The sequence below is a fragment of the Cavia porcellus genome, unplaced genomic scaffold (assembly GCF_034190915.1).
Source record: "Cavia porcellus strain 051 isolate PalLab524CR breed Dunkin Hartley unplaced genomic scaffold, mCavPor4.1 scaffold_14, whole genome shotgun sequence".
NCBI lineage: Eukaryota > Metazoa > Chordata > Mammalia > Rodentia > Caviidae > Cavia > Cavia porcellus.
The window spans coordinates 5,545,056-5,566,063 of NW_026947497.1; the positions used below are offsets into that span (position 1 = coordinate 5,545,056).

Consider the following 21,008-nt stretch of genomic DNA (forward strand, 5'->3'; position numbering starts at 1 on the left):
GCCACCACGCCTGGCTGGGTATTCACGCACAGTTACAGTGTAAGCGTACATCAGCTGAAATCTGTGGATACACTGCTGCCCCTGGTTTCCTCTTTGCCCATTGCTGCAGGAGCGGATGTGTATTCTCCCAGCTACGTGGAACTGCATGCTGCCTGTATCCTAGATTCACAAAACCATGGTGACAAGGTGAAGCAAGGGTCATAGAATTTAGCACTCTAGACCTCTGCGGTCCCTGGTTTCCTTAAATGACCGTTTAAGGCCACACAGCCTACAGGGGTAGAGTCAGCCTGTCTCCTTGGTTTGCTCCTGAGCATGTGTGAACTGGGACAAGAACCTGAGATTCAGCTCGAGGCTTAGTGGCCTGCGGCATCACCGTCCAGCGGTCATTGTGGAAACACAGCGCCAGTTCCCAAGTCTCCACGTGGAGAGAAAGGAAGTGACAGGGACAGCGTGACTGCCAGAGCTGCTTCCTAGCCTCCCCTTCCCTCTCCTCCCCTCACAACATGGATTTCTAGAGGGATCGCTAGATGCCTGGATATTACGAGAAGTGATTCTGTTGTAGCAGAATTCCATTTTCTCTTTTAGTGGAGCTAAATAACCTGTCCTCTCGGCAGGTTTTCCGAGTTGGGAGCTGGGCATGCGTCCACCTCCAGGCTGTGACCAAATAGGACTGTAGCTAGGATGTGGCTGAGCACCACGGGAATGTTTGGGTCCAGTGCAGGATTCACACTTGCCCTGTCTCCTGACCTTCATGCCCTGGGCTTTCTGTCTTGGATTTTACAGTTTTATGTCTCCAGGCAGTGCTGGGGATCCGAGCAGGGCTGGGGGGCGGGAGGGGGGGGGCGCTCCTCCCACAGGCCGCAGATACCCACAGCTTCTCTTTGTTTCTGAAAGGGACACAGAGTGATTGATTGATTGACTGATTGATAACCTGCAACAATGCCAGTGGGATCTGCAGACACCTCTTCCCTTGCAGTGTTGGGTGTTGATCCCTTTGTGCAGCGCAGTGCTGTGCTCAACAGTTTCTAGCTGCTCCTTTGCAGTTCAGCTTTATTTGATACTTCAGCTCTTTCGACTGTGGCTCAGGAAAACCCAGTGTATGTTCCATGGACCTGGCTCTGCAGAGGTTAACCTGGAGGAGCAGGGGACAGTGCGGCCGCCTCTCCTGAGAGCGGGCACCCTGGGGCAGGGGTGTTTTTATGCAGTGAGTGTGAAGAAAACTGCTTGTCTTTCTGAGACAGGGTCTCACTGCTGTTCAGGTTTGAACTGACTTCATAGCCCCAGCTGGCTTCAGACTCAGTTGTTGACCTTTGAAACAGAGCTTCCCCATGGGAGCTGTGACATGGGGATCATTTGCTTGCAGAAGGAGGCAGATGCGTGTATGTGCACTTGTGCGTGTGCAAGGGGACAACCATCATGCAGGGGCCCCACGAGGTCAGGACTCTCCTGTGCGTGCCCCGGGCTGACCCCTCTGGCCTGGCAGACCCAGTGCAGAGGAAAGCAGCCACATCCAGTAGCACAGAGGGCTGGGCCAGGTCCCCAAGTCCTTGTCCCTCCCAGCGGTGCCCAGTACCCTAATAGACGGTGGCAACATTGATAGAAAGAGCACGATTGATCCCTGAAGGCTCACTTTTAGAGAAAAATGTCCTTTCATTATTTTTTGAAAATGAAGATTGCTTACCTTTTCCAAAGTGAAATGCTTTCATCACTGAGTCTCCTCCAAGCCGGTGCAGCCAGGATGCCTGGGATAACACAGGTTTGGTGCATGTCTGTAATCCCAGCCTTCAGGAGGCTGGGGCAGAAGGATCACATTTCAAGGTCAGTCTGAGCTACGTAATGAGACTCAGTCTCAAGAAAGAACCCAGGCTTGGAGGCCCGGCTACCTATGATAGGAGAGCAAGGGGCCACAGTTTTGCAGATTGCTTTTACCAAATCTTATTGTTATTACTGTTACTTTTCATCTACATTGTGTAAGATATTGCAGACAGTGAATGCTACATTTTAAAAACACACTGAAGAGTTAATAAGAATAAAATAAGAATAGATTCAGGTTAGAGGAAACTTTTAAGAACTCATGTTCTTAAAACTCATGTTCTATTCATAGAAAGATCGCAAGTTTATAGAGTTTACTTCATTCGGTTATAAATGTAAACATCTGCCAGACATGGTGGCTCACACCTGCAATGCCACAATTCAGGAGGCTGGGGCAGGAGGATCACGTTCGATGTCAGTTTGAACCACAAGTGAATTCAAGGCCAGCCTGAACTGCATAGTGAGACTCTGTCCAAAAAGACAAAAAATAAAAAATAAATAAAAACAAACATCACTGAGCATGATGGTGTGTGACTGTGATTCTAGCACTGTGGAGACTGAGGCAGGAGGACCACTGTGAGTTCAAGGCCAGCATAAGGTACTTAGTGAGTTCAAGCCCAGTCTGGACTACATAATAAGACCCTGTCTAAAAAAACAAAAACGGGGGCTGGGGATTTAGCTCAGTGGCATTAGCACCTGCCTTGCAAGCAGGTGGTCGTGAGTTCGATCCCTGGTACCAATAAAAATAAGAAAATAAAAAACGAAACTAAAACTAAAACTAAAAATATATGTGTGAGGACTTTTTTTAAAAGACAGGGTCTCTCTGTATAGTTCAGGCTGGTCTTAGGTTTACTATGTAGTCCAGGGTGGCCGTGAACTTGGATAGATTTTCCTGCCTCAGCCTTTATAGTACTGGGCTCACAGACATGTGCCACCACACCCAGCATCTGCTGTGTTACTGATAGGAGCCTAAAGTGGTACCTTTGCTTTGTAAGATAATGAGTCTTACCATATGTCCCAGAAATTCCAGTCCTCGGCTTTTGCTCCAGGAAAATTGAAGCTGATGTTCACACAAAGCATGCAAGTGTGGCTGCAGTGCACTCTCAGGAAAAGGGCTCACAGATCTCACACACACACACACACACACACACACACACACACCCCTGCACACTTGCGCGGGACCTGGATGCTGCTCACCTTAAGAACAAGGCAGTGCTGCGTGCTCTGCGTGACTGGCCTGGAGGGCAGCACTAGGCCATGAGCCGCAGGGTGGGGTTCAAGTTCTGGGCATGGGAGGCTGCGCAGGAGAGGAGTGCGAGTTCCGAGATGCGTGGCATGTGGGTGGCATCTCAGAAACCCCAAAACCATAACACTTGCGCCTCAGTTGCAGGCTTTTGGGGAAGCTCCGCAATTTCATCTTTGTTCCGTGGTGTTTTGAGGCAGGGTCTGGTTCCGTAGCCCTAGTTGGTATCAGACCTGCCACTTAGGCCGGCTGGGCCAGAGCTTTAGCTCCCAGGGCTGGCTGATGACTGGCATTGCCCCTGCACACGCAGCCCGCCTGCCTGGTGGGCTTGGAGAGAAAATTGAGAGCACTTTTCCTGCCCCAGGAGCGATAACAGCTGCTAGGCACGGCTGTGCTCGCCGGGGGAACCTGCGGCCTGTCCACAGCATCTGCATTCGCCAAGAACCCGTTCGTTCTCCCAAAACACCTGTGCCTGAGCTTTGGGGGAGCCTTGTACCCCGCAGCTGTTCCATCTCCCAACACTGCCTCTCCTCCCCCTTAGCATCTGACTCACCCACTTTGTATTCAGCGTGTGCAAAAAGTTGTGCCCATGTCGTCCACCACTTTTTCTCCCTCCTGGGGACTGAACCCAGGGTCTTCACACTGAGCTACCAACCCAGCCCTTTATATTTTATTTTTATTTTGAGACAGGGTCTCACTAAGTTGCTAAGATGCCCAGACTGGGCTCAAACTTGTGATTCTCCTGCCTCAGCCTCCCAGAGTGCTGAGATTACAGACAGGTGGGTTTGGATTGTCTGTAAAGTGCAGGTTTTCCCATGTGATCTTTTGCTGTGTGTGTCCTGCGTTCTGGCCCTAGAGTGCAAGGGACCCCATCACAAAGCCTGACCCTCCCTGCCCTGCTCGGCAAGTTGCCCTGGTGTTGTGCACAATGAATAAACAGGAGGCGGAGAGGCCCACACTGCAGCCGGCCCTCCCTCCACAGCTTGCACTTGTGATCCTGCATCCCAGCTTCATCCTTCAGGCACCTGGGGAGTCAGGCTCCCTAACCAGGCAGATGCTGAGCACAGGAGTGCGTCCTCACACCCAGGCGCAGCTCTTAAAGCTCAGGCTGAGGAACCAGGTGTGGTGCTGCGTGCAATATCCGAGAGGCTGAGGCAGGAGGATCGCTGCTAGCTCAAGGCCAGCGTAGGACACTAGTGAGTTGGAGGCCAGCACCTGGACTGCCTGGAGAGGCCTTGTCTCAAATCCCTACATAAACAGACAGACAGACCCTCAGGACCTAGCAGGTGAAGTAACAGAGTCAACGGTTCCCAGGCCTCACTGAGTTTTACAGCCACGCTTGGGGGCCAGGGACGCTGCGTGCATGGCCGAGCACCGCGGCCGTGTTAGTGCCCTGGGCGCGTGGGAGGGGACAGCCCCAGTGAGAAAGATCCTAGAACCCAGCTTTTCAGCAACCCCCAGCGTCATGAAAGCTTCCAAGTGTCCCCGCGGCTGCTGCAGGCTCACTTCTCTCCTTCTTCCCGCAGGCTGCGGACGCTGAGTACCGCCCTGGCCCGCGGGGCCGCGCGTGGAACCGGGATGGGTGCGGCCGCCAGCAGGACGTGAGCCCGGGGCGCGGAGAGGACGGAGCCGCGGTAAGAGCCGCAGCGGGCGTGGCGCGGTGTCCCCGAGGGGCAGCTGTCAGGCCCCCCATACCCGCATAGCGAACCCGGACCCTCGGGTCAGAGTCACAGATCGCGGGTACCCTGGAGCTGCAAGGACTCTAGTACACGGAAGGCTTCTACTCAGTCCGTGAGGTCTACACCTTTTCATCAAAAACAGAGTCATTCAGATTACAGGCACCGTGCTGGGCGTGGTGCGCACACCTGCAGCTCCAGCAGCCCGAGGCTGAGGTTGGACGGTTGCCGTGAATTCGGTGGCAGCCTGGATTTTTTTTTGGATCCAACCAAAAATACAAAACAAAATATCCAACATGTATACATAAGTTAAGTACAAAACAGAAGATAAATATAGTCAGGAGAGGTTCAAATACATTTCTCTTCCATTGCTTTGAAAATATTTCACATATAGATAATTTATTTTATTTATATTACTAATACGCGTTTTTTTCCTTTATAAGAGAGAGGCGCTTTGACTATGACGTCTGTCAGAGTGACACTGGGGCTGTTATTTTACGGACATGGTATAAAACTAAATACTGTTCTAATTGTTTTGTTACAGAGTTTATATTTCTCACAGAAGTGAGAAGAGCCCCTTCTGTATTTTATTAATATCTACTGCGTTACAGTAGCATATACTGGCCGCACCAAGGAGCGGGTGTCTGCACCCGCTGGGCAGTGCTGCTCCTCACCCCCCACTCCCGACTGGCCCGTGGCCCCTGGGTCTCTGCCTGGCTGGGGACCAACTGTGAGGAGGGCGGTGTGGAAAGCAGCGGGAGCCCTGCTGTTGCTGTGTGAGATCGTTGCTGGGAATTTCTGAAAACAGACATTCAGGTAGTGAGAGAGGGACACATCACATGCTTGCATCATGGTCTTAAAATCACCCTACCCAAGACCTGGGTGAATGCCCGGCCCCAGCCAGGGCTCCTTTTTGGAGCATTTCCTCCCTAGGCATCTGTGGAGCAGGGAACTAACAGCTTCTGTTCTTCTCATGCTGGTGATTGAACCCAGCCCTTCACACAGAGCTACACTGGCAGCCCCCAAGCCCTTGTTTGTAAATTTTGACATGGGGCTTTGCTAAGTCAATAAATGCCAGGCTGGGCTCAAACCTCCTCCTGCCTCAGCCTCCCAGAGTGCTGGGGTCACAGATGTGCACCATGCCGTTCTTTTTTTCCTCCTGAAATACTTAAGATACAGACAAGAACAAATTCTACAGTATATACCTTTGCCTGTACCATAGACCATTTGGATGATCAGGGGCTCGTGGGAAAGTGATTGCTGGCTGAGTGGACAGGAGGAAGCCGTAGGTACTTGCTGCCGTATGTCTGGGTGGTGGCAAAGGTCTACTTTCTCAGTCTGCTGCTTGCCTTACTTAGCCCGACAGCCCCTGGCCAGGGCTGCGGCTCTGACTGGGGCCTCAGGCCCCATGCTGGGGATATCAGAGCCCCAGCCTGCCCCAGCCAAGCCGTACTCCTGTCGCAGGCTGGCTGTCGGGTGCCGGGGAGGCCACCTCTATCTGGAGTTTGAAGTCACCACGAGGAAACAGAACTCACACACTGATGACTCTCAGAATGAGCATTTTCCCCTCGCCTGTTCATATTTTTAGCGTCATCACTGTCACTGAAAATAGACTTCCTCTTTCCCCTCCGGGCTGGAAAGTCTCAGGTAATTCCGCGCGCAGTGCCCTGCCCGCCTCCGCCTGGCTAGTGTGGGTGGCCCTTGCTCCACCCTCCCCCGTCCCCAGCCAGGGCACCCTGAGTCAGAGTATTTTCTCTCCTTGGAGGTGAAGGGCGGGGAAGGAAGTGTAAGAGTTTTTGGACAAGTCTCAGACGAATCAGCAAAGAGAACAGAAATGAAACCTGGCTGCTTGGCCAGGAGCCTTCCCACAGCACTGCTGGGCCTCCTTCTGCACCCTGCAGAGCGCTGGGTGCGCTCTGGTGTTTGAGGGAGCAGTGCAGTCAGGCCCTCTTTTCAGGAGTGAACAAGCCTGGGCCTTGTTTTTAGCGCCCTTATTAGGGATGTGTCCCTGGGAAAATGATTTAACCTCTTTAAGCCTTGCTTTATTTGGGAATGTGGAAAGTAAGTAATAATAGATAATAGGAGTTAACAAAAATAGTCGGTGGAGGGCTGGGGATTTAGCTCATTGGCTTAAGTGCCTGCCTGGTAAGTGCAAGGTTGTGAGTTCGATCCCCTGTACCCCCCCCCCCAAAAAAAAAAGGTTAAAAAAATAGTCGGTGTAGGGCCTGGCACACACAAGCTCACAGTTCTCTGCTAGCATTTGTTTCATTATTATTGACCACTATTCTTGGCTCTTCCAGGTTTTATATTTATGATTTTGATTTCTTGGGTAGTGGGGAGCGATCTCTGGACCACGTGCTGGCTGAGCCTCAGGCCCCGGCTGGGCCCCGGCCTCCACCGGGTCTTTGACATAGGAATTCCTGGGAAGGTTTTCCTGAGTGTCTGTGCTGTGCTGGGCATGAACGTGCAAGCATACCGAGCCCTCTGTCCCTCTGAAAGAGGGATTAGAGATTTGCACACAAAGCGATCATATATACCATGAATTTTACAATGAAGGACACGTGAAGTCATTTATTGTAACGGTAGAAGACACACGACCACAGATCTCCTCCCCTTCTGAAGCACACTTGTCTCACAGCCTGGCCACGTTAGGCAGCAGCTCTGGAATCCTCTTTCCTGAGTGTCTTTATGAGGCTTGATCAAAAGTCTGGTGACGGCTGCTGCTGCCTTTGCCATCCAGCAGAATGGTGGTTTGCGAAAACCGGACTCTGTGTCCTTGTCCACATTTAGTCACTACGTGTGGCACCAGGGCACTTCTTCCCCTCCCCAAAATCAAAATGACCATGAAGGGAAACTTCTGGATGGGTTCAGGGCCTCAAGAGGGCCACACAAAGCAACTAAAGACCCTCAGGAAAGAGGCCTGCAGAGCTGCTGCAGAGAGTGGCCAGGACCAGGGGATGAGTGTGTTCCAGGGTGGTGAGGATTTTGAGGGGTTCCTCCAGGTCATGTTGCTTCTACCTGCCTCTGAAGCGTCTTTTGAGTGGAAACAGTCAATCAAGGTGTCCTTGCTGTGCTGCAGTGTCCTAGCAGGAGGTAGTGGCCAGGGTCCTGCTCCCTGGGTTCCGAGACAAGGGGAAGACTCTGTGCCCTGGAGATGCAGGCCTGGTGCAGATGCAGAGGTACTGAGTTTGGCCTTGATGCTGCTTCGAGCCTGCATCTCCTGCCACACGGAGCCCCCAGTGCAGCCAAGTCCGCACTGAGTCACCTCCGTCCCCAAGCCTGGGGAAGCCTGCGACCTGCTGAGGGCCTGGAGAGGACTTTAAAAAACAAAAGCTGTGCCTGGCATTTTGAGAAACATGAAGTGATTTACTGGGCAGAATGTTTTTTTGTGTGTGTGTGTGTGTGTGTACCAGGAATTGAACTCAGGACCTTGAGCTTGCCAGGCAGGCAGTATGCCACTGATCTGTATTTCAGTCCTATCAGCAGCAGCGTCTTAAGAGTGCACAGCCAGAGAAAGAAGTGCAGAGGTATGGGAGGGCATGTGACTGTCAACGGCTGAGTTACACCTGTGGAAATTTCTGGAAGACTTGAGCTTGGTTTTTGTCTCAAAATTGCCTTTCAGCCGGGCGTGGTGGCTCACGCCTGTAATCCCAGCACTCTGGAAGCTGAAGTGGGAGGATCGTTGCAAATTCGGGATCAGCCTGGGCTACAAAGTGAGCTCAAGGTCAGCCTGAACTGCATAGTGAGACCCTGTCTCAAAAAAAAAAAAAAAAAAAAAAAAATCCTCTTTGGTTTTGTTTATTTTTGAGGCAGGCTTTGGCTAGGTGGTCCAGGCCGGCATTGAAGTCACTGTGTAACCCAGGCAGACTTGGAATTTGTAGAGATCCTCCTGCCTCAGTCTCTGGAGTGCTAGGATTACACATATGTGCCACCATGCCTGGCTTCGTCACCACTCCTCCACACAGTACACACACATGCACACACACACACACATACACACACACACACACACACACACACACACAGTGCCCTTTATGTTAAACCCTTCCCTTCAGCTTGCTGCTGACTCTACCGAGACCCTAACCCTGCTCTTCTGTAGCTCACCCTGAAGTCACCTCCTGCCTTCCCCAGTGCACGGGGTCCTAATATCTTTGATGGACGCCCATTGCCAGACCCTCAAAGCAAACTGGGTGTGGAGGTGTGCTCCAGGAGGCCAAGGCAGGAGGACTGCAAGTTGGAGCCTAGCCTGTGCATCTTAGCAATTTACTGAGACCCAGCCCCTCTGTGTCCCACAAAAAGACAAAAGACTTGTGATGTAGCTCACTGCAAAGGCCCTGGGTTCAAAAAGAGGAGAAGTCACGTAAACCAAGGGCCTGTGGTCAGCATGTGCATGGAACATGCAGGGTTCCTGCCTTTGAGGTGTCCCCACCCAGAGCAGCCCTGTGGAGCTGGGACGCAGGGGCTCAGGGAGATGCCTGCAGGGGCCACACCCTCCATTCCAATCCCCAGACCCAGCTGGGGTCCATCCCCAGTGCCTGGTCCCCATGCTGCCCAAGAGCTGGCACCCTCTTGAGTCCTGGTCACCGCCAGAACCCAGGGATCTGTCACTCCTGACCTATGGATGCTGCCCACCTGTCAGGCTGCCCTGGGGATCATGTGCTAGGGCCCTGGGGCAGGGGCCATCTCAGGTGGCCTCCTCACTGCTCCTCTGCCTGAGGACAGCAGACATGTGATGGGCTTTGTTTGTATGTTTGTTTTGCAGTACTGGGGACAGAACGCAGGGCCTCACACTGGGCCACCTCCCTGGTTCTATTTTGATGTTTTATTTCAAGGCAGTTTCACTAGATTGCTAAAATGCTCAGGTTGACTTGAGTTTTGTGATCCTCCTGCCTCAGCCTCCCAGAGTGATAACCCCTTCTGTTTTTTTATTTTTTTGAGACTCGATCGCGCTATGCAGGTCAGACTGGCTCACACTCACAGAGATCCTCCTGCCTTAGCGCCCCAAGTGCTGGGATTACAGGCGTGTGCCACACTGCCTGCTCGCTCTTATGTCTTCCTACTCTTTGCCCCTTCTTAAAATTGAGATGACCTCGAGGGGACCTGGGGAGGTGCACTCTCAGGTGCCGATCACAGTGCTCTCCTGGGAGGTGCTCAGGGCCTCTCTGAGCTCCTAAGTTGTAACTAACACTCTGGTGAAGCATGTGATAGACGTCTGTTTTCTCCATGTAGTACCTCAGGAAACTTACCTTTGCTACAGTTGAGATTTATGTGGTTTTGGCTATTTTGGGAGACTTTTGTGTGGTTCAATGTTCTAATTTCCGTGGAGTCAATCATTACATCTCCCTGTCAGAAGAGAACTCTAGGGACTTAATGTGGGATATTTGAGGTCTCTAGAGTAAAGCCTCCCCCTCAACTGGTACTGGAAACCAAAACCAGCACCTTACACGTGCTACACCCCAGGCCTTGGGATGACTTGATGATATTTGATTTGGAGAACTGGAGAGGAAGCCAGGACCTTCACACTGAGCTGTCTGGCCAGTCTTTTTTTTTTTTTTTTTTTTGCCTTGAGGCAACGTCTTGCTAATAAATCTCTAAGTTGCCCTGGCTAAGCTTGAACTTGCAGTCTTCCTGCCTCAGCCTCCTGAGAACTGGAATTACAAGTGCGCACCACTGTGCCCAGCCAGGCAGTTTTAGAGATAACAACTTTGTCCCACTTCTTCTACATTCAAAGCAGTTTCATTCTTAGGAGTTTTCCTAGAGTAACAAGGTTAAAAATGGTGTTTAATAACTGATCGAGTGACGGTGGTGTTGTCTTCTATGAAGGAAAAAGATGTAATTCAAAATAAAACAACTCAGCTTAGTTTCTAATTCTATGCAAAGCATTTCTCTTTAGCAACCCGAGGTCATATATTGCACTGAGTTAAAATGTCCCTTTGGAGTCTCACGCAGCCCAGGTAAGGGACACAGACCAGAGACAAGCAGTGGGCAGAAATGCGGCCAAGAGAATATTTCCTGAATCCCCGAGCATGGATTTGTTTGCAGAATTGCTGTTGTCATGGAGAAGGTAAAACTGCACATTGTACAAGTTTAAGAAACTGGGTATGAACTTGTTTCATTTATTGATTCACTCTTATGTGTGTGTGCTCTTACTATTTGAGACAGGACCTCACTGTGTATCTCAGGCTGGCCTCAAACCCTAACTCCTCCCGCCTCAGCCTCTCCCTCCTGGGATTACAGGCGTGTACCGTCAAGCAGGGAAAGTGAGAACTTTGTTGCTCTTCTGAGAAGTACTAGTCAAGCACCTGGTTGGATTCTTCTAATAGTGATTGGAAACTCATTGATCCGGTACATTTTTTAAAGTTTTAGCCAGTCTGAACAGAGTGGCAGACACCTGTCATCCCAGCGCTCTGGAGGCTGAGGCAAGAGGACCGCTGAGTTTGAAGTCAGTTTGGGCTGCATAGTTGAGTTCAGGCTCGAGCAGGACAATGGCAGGGAGAGGCTGCCTTAGGGAAACAAGAGAGTAGCTTATCGGAGAGACAGAGATAATCATCTGCGAGAATGTGGAGAAAGGGAACCGCCCTGCCTGCCTGCCTGCCTGCCTGCAAGGTTCTGAGAGTGATGTAAATTGGTGTCGCCCTCGGGGAAGTCAGGGCTGAGGTTCCCAAAAAGATCAGAGAGAAGCTGGTGACCGTGACCTCCTTTCAGGGAGCTGGGGGAAGTGACTGGGCTCCCAGGCATGTCAGGGGGGTCCTGCTGGGGTCAGCCGGTCAGCCAGGCTGTGGAGGGCCTGGTGGGGGGGGATGGGACGGCGAACAGCCCTGGTGTGTAAGTGTAACCTCGTGCACGCCTCCCACGTCACTGTGCTCACGGCGTGTGCAGCAGTCAGTCCCACCGTGCACGCACACACACGTGTAGTACCTGTCTTTTGGGATGTGTGAAGCACGCAGGTGACAATGAGGAGCGTGGATGCTGGTGCTGCCAGTGAGAACTCAGGATTTGTCTTAGAAGACAGACAGAAAACCAAGAAAATAAAAGTGAAATTTCCCAGTGCAGGCTCTGCAGCCAGTGCCTACTTGACCTCGCCTGCTGAGGCGGAGGCTGGGACCCCAGCCCTGCCCCGTGTGTGGAGGGGGGCCGGCAGGCAGACTCCACTGTGGTTTTCCTGAGTCTCGGTGTGCAGCCTTTGGTTTCAGAGGTGGGGTCCCACTGCAGTCAGGCTGGCCGGCCGCTCAACTGCTGAGGTTGACTACACCATGCCTGGCTTCAACTGTTAACTTGGGGCCGTGTCTTCCAAAGTTGTGTGACCCTAGGGAAGGGCACCCTGCCCCACCTGCCCTTCCCCACTGAGACCCTCTACCCCTTTGGCTTTCCCCTGCTGCTCTCTGACTGACCCTAGATCCTTGAGTCCTTGTGTCTCCATGAAGCAAGACCAGAGGCCAGGCCCAGTGAGAGTGTCTGTGTAATGAGAAAAAAGCCTGACTTTTCCAGAGGACTTAGTTTTTCTTGGTCTTACGTTCAGTCTAAACTTTATGTTCATGGTGTAGTTATGTCTTGAAATAGTAGGTTTCAATTTACATACCTGTATTGAATCTTTCAACACTTTGAGAGCTGAGAATGTCTTCTAAATTCTATTATTTATTTGAATTAAACATTTCAGATTGGGGATGGTGGCACACACCTGTAACCCAAGAATTCTGGGAGGCTGAGGCAGGAAGACCCCAAGTTCAAAGCCATTCTGGGCAATAGTGTTATTTAGTGAGTCAATATAATTACAAAGGGGCTGAGGATGTAGCCCAGAACACAGGCCCAGGGTTCAATCCATTAATGCTTCAAAACCAAAAGCAAAAACAAAAATTTCTTCAAAATGAAAAGTAATTCAGAAGCCTTAAAAGTTGGGTCATTTGACCTATAAGATAAAAAGCCATCTCTTCTTTTTTTTAAAAAAAAGAACACTGTTATATTACAAATTCATGATTGATAAACTACCCTGTGGAGGTGGGTCATTCTCAGAAGTCATTATTTTGTTATTTGATGCAAGGCGCTTCCTAGAGCGGGTAGGTGAGGGGACGGTCTCAGATGTGCCACAGACTGAAACTGTGGAAAAGCAGGAGACAGGACCAAGTAGAGCTTTTCTCTTGTGCCTCTGTTCATACTTCTGTGCTTAGTTACGATCCCTCCTGTCTATGTACTTACCAGTAGGTGACATTTACCAGCTTAGCAAGCGGAGATGCTGCTGATTTGTGAGAGTCCTGAGGTTTTCTTTAATTTGGTTTGGTTTTTGAAAACCAATATGTAAATAAATAAAAATAAAATATTAAAAATAAAATAGTCTGTATCTGTAGATAACATGTCTCTGTATACGCTACTTTAGTTTATGTGGGTTTTGGGTTTTTTTTTTTTTTTTTTTTTTTTTGAGACCTGGTCTCACTATGCAGTCCAGGCTGACCTTGAACTTACTGTGTAGCCCGGGCTGACCTCAAATTTGCAACAATCGTCCTGCCTCAGCCTTCTAAATGCTGGGATTACAGGCATGTGCCACCACACCCAGCCCAGTTGAGTTTTTTTTATTGCTTTATCTTTTCCATTAGTTAGTAGTCTTTTTCAAAGCAACTGTTTTGGGATTTATCTAGCATACTAGAGAGATTTCTGTTACGTTATCTAATCAAATATTCTCCCCCTCTTTGCTTATTTTCCTAAATCTTTGCATTGGAATTCTGAATTTTGTTTTGTTTTGTTTTGTCAGTAAAAGATATTTAGGAATTTAGGAAAGGAAATAAAGTTATCTCTTTAGCCCTGATGACCTTCCCAGAGTAGAGTCACCCAGCCTGGTGGTCAGAGAGATTAGGTTTGTTTGTGATGAACATTGCAATCTAGGAAAACAGATTCAAGCAATGCTGACAATGTGCTCATAGGTTTTACAGGAAGATGCATTTATACACTACCATACAGGGTCTCCCTGCTCCTCACTCTGAGGCTCAACCTTGTGGCAGTCCTCCTGCCTCAGCCTCCCAGGTGCTGATATTATAAATGCTCGATTTCACTCAGTTTCCCAGGGTCCCTCCCTGCTGTGTGTGCCAGTGCCTCGAAGGCTGTGGGCCCCAGGCCCCGCCACTCCCCAAGGCTTGCTGGCAATCTCCAGAAGGGACGCATCTGGAAACTTTCCTGCTTTTTTCCTCAGTTTTGGGGACAAACCCAGGCTGCTGCGGGTGCCCTGCCCGGAGCTACACCCTGCACCCTGCAGAGCCAGGTCTGTCTAGAGTGCTCCTCCATCCTTTGGAAACATGTCTGCTTCTTCCCCTCAGTGCACAGGATCCCCGGGCACTGGAACATTTTCCCCTCTGCCCTTGGTCCCTAGCTTCCACCCCCAGGTGGGCCTGATTACCTAGATGTCCCCAGGAGGTCACAGAAACTCCCATCCCAGAGGAAGGTCGGCCTTGCCCTGAGGCAGAATGTTGCCTGAGGAGGAAGGCTGAGGCGGGTGGGGCCTCCTGATCCTGCAGCCCAGTGGGTTAAATTGGGCAGGACCACGGGAGCCTGAGTGGGCTGCAGACGCTCCTTTCCCTTGCAGACCATCCACCTGTGCTTTGAGGAAGGTAAGATGCGCTCCCTTCCCTCCTGGTCCTCTGTGCCTTGGTCCCTCGAGGCTCTCTGGCTGCCCTAAGCTGCTGTAGCAGTTGATTGAGCCTGAGTCGGGGTGCAGGGAGCCCTGTTTTGCAGCCTGTTAGCAGCACAGAGAAAGTAATCTGAGGTGTGCTGAGTGTGGGGTCCCAGCCCTGTAATCAGAGCACTGTGAGGCTGAGACAGGGAGATCCCTGTGAGTTCAGTGCCAGTCAGCCTGAGCCATGCACATAGTGAGCTCTTGTCTCAAAACACAGAAAAAGCAACTATAATAACCCGAGCTTGCAAGGTGTGTTGGTATCACTTGTGGTTCCCAGCACTCGGGAGACTGAGGCAGGAGGCTTACCGTGAGAGTTCAAGGCCAGATTGGGCTGTAGTGTAAGGCTGTATCTTAGGTTTTCCGCTGGTATCTGAAGTAGAGAGAGGAGCAGGGCTGAACTCTCACTGGCTGAGGTCGATGTTTATCCAAGTGCAGAGGCTTTGAGAGCGGAAGATAGAGACCCAGTGGCTGCTCTGAATGGCATCACTCCCTCCCTCTTTGTAGGGTCCCGAAGTCTTTGTGTTGGCTATTGCACTTTGTGATTGGTTTGCACGATGTCAGACCCCAGCAGGGTTCATTCATCCTCTTAAGAACATCCTGACCGCTGCATGGGGCTATATAGAACTTGTTTGTATTTGTTTATTCTTTGCAAAAGCCCGGTGAGCTGGGAGGCTGAGGTAGGAGGATCACTGGTGAGTTAGAGAGGCCAACCTTGTCTCAACAAATACAGAAAATTCCTTAGACAACCAAACCTCCCACCCCCATTTCCTCTTGATGTCTATTAGGACCCAGGACTGTCATTGGATCCTCACGGGGCCTGGTGCAGTGTTCTGGTCCATCTGCGTGGAGTGGAGGGTCTTACACAGGAACCTCTCCCTGCCTGGTGACTGAGGCCTTGGGAGGGGTTCCAGCTTGGGAAGTATCTTGTGCCCCAGTCCTCTGTGTGTGTTCTGAGCTGCTCCTGCCTCAGCCTCCTGAGCCCTGCTGTGTGGCAGATGTGAGCTATCGGTGCAGCTCCACAGCGGGTTTTAGAGGCAGGCTGTGCCTAGGCTGTTGGCCGGGACCTTCCGGTGTGGATCCCCTGGGGTCTCCTGACTTCCCACACCTCCGCGCCCTGCCTGGTGTTTCAAGGCAAATGCAGCCACTTTCTGAATGTTTCTTTGGTTCTTTTCACGATTTGCCCTCTGCTTCCGGCTCCCAGTGTTCCCCCTTCTCACGGTTCCATTTTGTTCAGGAACATGTGGAGGTCACGCTCTTCCGGTGCCAGCTGGGGTGGGCAGCAGGCTCTGGAGGAGGGGAGCAAATCATCAGCCTGTCACAGGCAGACCAAACTTCGCCAGGTCTGAGTCTAAGAAAGGTTCGGAGTAAATTTGTTTCCATTTCAGAAAGTTGAACTCTTCAAGGAACTGCAGAGCTGAGTTTTGACCCGCAGGGGTACAAGCTGTAGTAGATGGGAATTTACAAACTGGCTGGAAATTGTGCACGTTTTGGTTTTGCTAGGACGGGGCCAGGAGCTTCCTTCCATGCTTGGGGACTAGTGCTAAAATGCGTGTGGGGATTAAAGCCAAACTCATTTATGAGGTTCTAGTTGAGATAATAAATTTACAAGACTTTGCTTTAGTGCAAATTTGAAAAACTTTTTGTAGAGAAGAACTGAAATGAGCCGTGTAACCATGGACATCTATAGTCTGTAGTGCTTGGGAGGCTGAGGCAGGAGGCTCACCGGGACAGAGTTCAAGGCCAGCCTAGGTTACATAGTGAGTTCAAAGGCAGCCTGAACTGCATAGTGAGATCCTGCCTCAGAGAGGGGGGGGGGACTGGAGCTGCAGTCTGCTGGGCTCTGCTTCTGAGTTGTGGGTCCCCCTGGGCTGTGTGGGGAGGGAAAGAGGAGGAGGAAAGCGTGGGCCCTGAGGCCAGCCAGCTCCTGACCTGCCTCTGTGGTGAGGGGCTGTGAAAAGCATCTGGAAAGATTCTCGGGGTCAGAGCCTGGCTTTGTGTGCTTCCTGGCCGAGAGAACCCAACTTCGCTGCCCCTCCTTTTTTCTTAGGGCCCCACTGTGTAGTTCGGGCTGGCCTTGAACTATGTAGCCCAGGGTGACCATGAACTCTCAGTGATCTTCCTGCCTCAGCCTCCCAAGTGCTGAATTATAAGCTTGTGCTCACTTTTTAATCTTTGTAAGTATTGTTACAGAACAGTGTTCATGCTCCTGTCTGCACTGCTCCTGGGGAGCTGTGCCCTGGGCATTACACGTCTTTGTTTTTTTCACCCTCCTCCCTTAGCCTTCCCTAGCTGCCTGCCTTGTGGCTGTTTATACTTTGGGACTTCGTGTAACAGAAACCCTGAGATGTGTAAGCGTCTGCCTCATTTCCCTTGGCATTGTGGTCTTAGGGTACGTCCGTTGTCCTACAAATTCCTCATGCTCTTCTTCCTGGAGTGAAGTCGTGCCCGCTGCATGTAAATGCCACGTGTTCTGTGCCCGAGTGCCCTGGCGGACAGGCTGCTTCTGGGATTCGGCCGTTGTGCATTGTGTGGCTCTGAGCAGGGGGCGGGCAGGTGTGGTTGTTGCTGGAATAGTCTGAGGTACGATGTCCTCCAGTCTTTCAGGAAAATAGCAAGCAGGGCGATGGCTGGGCCATGTGGGGATTCTAGTTTCAGAGTTCTGAGGAATCGGGCCAACCACTGTGATTTCCACAGTGGTTGTACCAGTGTACACCAGCAGGGCGGAAGGGGCCTCTTTCCCAAAGCCTGGCCAACTCTGTTATTACTTGATTTCTTCCTGGGTGAAGATGTTTTTTTGCTTCAACTTGCATTTATTCTTTCTTTCTTTCTTTCACCATGCAGTTTAGGCTGGCCTTGAACTAATTTGTAGCTCAGGCTGGCCTCAAACTCCAGCCTCAGCCTCCCTAAGTGTTGGCCTGTGCCACCAGGCCTGGCTAATATGCATTTTTGTTTATTTAGTTATTTTTGTCTTTTTGAGACAGGTTTTCACCATGCTGTTCAGTCTGGCATGGTGTAGCCCAGGCTGGTCTCCTGCCTCAGCCTCCTGAGTGCTGGGACTAGAGGCCTGCACCACCTTGCCAAGCTAGTTTGCATTTCTGAAATGGCCAGTGATGCTGAACAATTTTCCATGAGCTTATGGGCCATTTGTATTTGTCCATTTATTTCACTTGGCTTTTTTCGTTTTGGGGAATCAGCTTTCTTCTTTCTATGCTCCTGACGTGAGCCCTCTTTCAGGCATGGCTTCCCCTCCTTGGGCTGCACCTCAGTGGCCCCTCTTCCCTCAACCCTTCCTTTTGGGGCCTCACTGAGGAAAGCTCAGAGCGAGCCATAATTCTGGCTCCTGACTTCTGAGCATGTTTCTGTGCTTTGCTGTTTGGGTGGGAACTGAGAGATGCTGTCTGCAAGCGCCCAGGCAGCTAGTGTGGAGCAGCCCCTCAACATCTCTGCACTGCATCTCGGGTCCTCTGCAAAATCACTTTCCCAAATTGGGAATTTCTGGGCATTTTCTTATTTTTTAAATTTTTTTTTTGTCTTTTTGAGAGAGGGTCTCACTATGCAGTTCAGGCTGGCCTTGAGCTCACTTTGTAGCCCAGGCTGGTCTCGAACTCACAACGATCCTCCTGCCTCAGCCTCCTGAGTGCTGGGATTACAGGTGTGAGCCACCATGCCTGGCTATTTCTGGGGATTTTCATTTCATTTGTTTTTTTTTTTTTTTTTTTTTTGAGGTAGGGTCTTGCTATGTAGCCCAAATTCAGTATGTGGCACAGGCTGGTCTCAAACTTTTAGTGATTCTCCTGCCTCAGCCTCCTGAGTACTGGGATTGCAGATGTACCACTACATCTATATTTTTGTTTCTGTTTTGTTTTGGGATCAGACTCAGTACCTTGCGCTTGCCAAGAAGGCACTTATGCCACTGAGTTAAATCCCCAGCCCATCTGGCTTGTTTTTTATCTGCTATTTATTTTTCTCCCCTTTAAGTGAAGTATAAGGGACCCAGAGAGGCTTGCCGATTTTTAATGTGCGCCGTGTAAAATCTAATTGTGGGATCTTCATTGCACTTCTCGAGCCTTTTTTCCTCTCTGGAGACTTTCTAAGTGATGGGAAGCTCTCAGTCTCCAGTGCAAACAGCGACACGTATTGGGGAGTGAGGGAATAGGGCAGCAGGCAGTTACACGTAAACCTCGATGGGAAGGGCAGAGCACACTGGCTGGGGCCAGTGCTGGTGGTCGGTCAGGGGAGCAGCAGGAGTTGAAGCTCAGGTCTCCGGTCCTGTGAGCCCCCAGCCATTTGCATGGGCTACAGACACTGGATGCACGTCTGCCCACGCATGCTTTGTCTGGTGACCAGGGGGGTGAATTGAGCTACCTCTGCTGGGCTACCAAATTTGAGTCTGATAAGATTTGAAATTTGGATTTTTTTCCTCGGATGAGTCAGGTGCCATAATCAGTTTCTGTATCTAAATGAGAGGAAATCTAAAATGTCTGATTTGAGATAGAATCTTGCTATGTAGCCCAGGCTGGCCTTGACCTCATGATGATCCTCCTGCCTCAGCCTCCCAAGTGCAGAAATTACATTTGTGCACCATCATGCCAGGCGTGCGCTGATATTTCTTTCTTTCCTTTTCTTTTTTTTTAGTACTGGGGATTGAGCTCACAACCTTATGCTTGCCAGACAGGCCCTTAAACCGCTGAGCTAAATCCCCGCACCCCTGGGCTGATATTTCTGTGGCTCTGGAGAATTCTGCCTGGGTGGATGTGCACTCACTGCCTTCCAGACGGCACATCAGTCAGCCGACTGCCTTTGAGGCTCTGAGATCTAATATTCTGGATCTGAGCTGTAGCTGACAGCTTTCTTTTAGCTCAATAGGATGCATGCCAGGTTGGTTTGTCACCATGGGAACAGAAGAGAAATGTGACCACGGATTTCTGCTGTATTCTTTTGTATTTCTTGATGGGCAGAGAAAGGAGCAGAGATTCGCGCTAAACTCATCCTGAGCCTGGAGACAACGGGAGGCCCCGCCTCCTGGCCGCCGGGAGCCAGTAGCAAGTGGGAGGGGGCTTGGAAGGGAAGGGGGCAGAGGGAGGGACAAGCAGCTGGCCCTGCGGCTCTGTCAGGAGCCTGCTGGCAGCAGGAGGACAGGTTGGGTCCAAGGCGCTGCGGACCCGTGTTGCTGCGTGGGGAGGCTGGTGGCTCACCCAGAATGACCAGGCGACGCTGAAGCCCGGGTGGTAACTGCACGGAGGGCCCAAGGGGAGTGTGGAGGCTGATGACTGACTGATGAAAGGTTACCTGTCACAGCTGGGTGTGACCACGCACATCTGGAATCCCAGCATTCTGGGAGGCTGAGGCAGGAGGATGGCAAGTTTGGATTTTTCAAGAAGAGTCTCAGTTTAAAAGGGGGTGAAGCCGGCATGCACTGAACCCTGTGTTCAGTGCCTGGTGCTGGAGAAGCAGAGAGCTTCTTACCCATCAAATGCTTCAAAGTCTCACTGTCTCCAGCCACCTTGCTGACTTACTTTTTCCTTTTGCATTCTCTAAATTCTAGGGTGTTTTAGACCCAAACAAGGGCCAGCTCCTTCAACTAGCTGTGCTCTGTTGGGCTGACTTTGTCAGCTCAAGGGACTTCAAATATTACTGACAGGCGAACACAGTGCACAAAGCATTGCAGCTTTGACCTCTCACTGAGCCTTGACTTGTATCTGCTAAGGCCGGCCTAAGATGCCCATTTGGATTGCAATCTACCCCTAAAATTGTACATTTATTTAAAGACAGGGTTTCACTATGTAGCCCAGGACAGCCTTAAACTCACAGTGATCCTCCTGCCTCAGCCTCCCGAGCGCTGGGGTTCCAGGAGCACACCACTATATCTGGCAGAAATGAATGCTCTTCAAGCCAAAGACTAAATCCAAGTGAATGTTTCACCTGTGTTTATTTCTCTGTAATTATGTGTGGACAGGTCTGGGAGAGGGGAGTTCAAGGAAGTTGAGTTCATTTTGTTTTAGTTTGTGGGCTTGTGGTTTTTTTACTTTTGGGATGGGATCCTGGTCTGTTGCTCAAGCCAGTCTCTAAGGTGTGATCCTGTGCCTCACTCAGCCTTGTGAGAGGTGGCGGTGGCTGGCCTTATGCTCACACTTTCAGGGAAGGGTGGTCTTCTGGTTATAGGGATGTGTAGGCTTTGAATTAATGTGGGCTTTCTGGTTCATCCTAGTTAAGTTTGTATTTACCTGCTGGGCTTCTCCGATGCTGCGTATTTCAGGATGGCAGAATCGAAATCCTGTGTTCACCAAAAAGTGGGAAGGAATGGAGGCAGTGATGTTGTTCAGCATCCATTCTCTCTGATGTACGTTGCCTATACCATACTCAAATACAGTGCAAGTGTGTCAGGTTAAGGTAAAGTTTATACATCGTTTCATGTGGATTTTTTTTCACAAGAAAGTTCTGTTTTGGGCCTATGAAAAATTCCTTAAACATGGATCATTCACTGATTAATTTCAAGCTGTTTTCAAACAAAAAAGCTAATTGATCTGGTAACAGATTTCATTACAGTCACAATAACAGATGTGTGCTTCTCTCTTGGGTAAACTGTGGGCCACATTAATCTTGGAGATTGGTGCAGCAC

At 50.6% G+C, this 21,008-nt stretch overlaps 1 protein-coding gene across 6 annotated transcripts in view; it reads left to right on the forward strand.

Annotated features, from left to right (window-relative positions):
- Tet2 (tet methylcytosine dioxygenase 2) overlaps nt 1-21,008 on the forward strand; it is a 96,367-nt gene that overhangs the window by 23,133 nt on the left and 52,226 nt on the right. For 2 of the 6 annotated variants that reach the window (XM_063260581.1, XM_063260585.1), the window contains exons 1-2: nt 4,351-4,439; nt 4,582-4,689. In XM_063260581.1, the coding sequence (XP_063116651.1) occupies nt 4,419-4,439; nt 4,582-4,689 (129 nt within the window). In that variant the 5' untranslated portion in view covers nt 4,351-4,418. The other 4 variants (XM_063260582.1, XM_063260584.1, XR_010051401.1 and 1 more) reach the window with 4 other exon arrangements.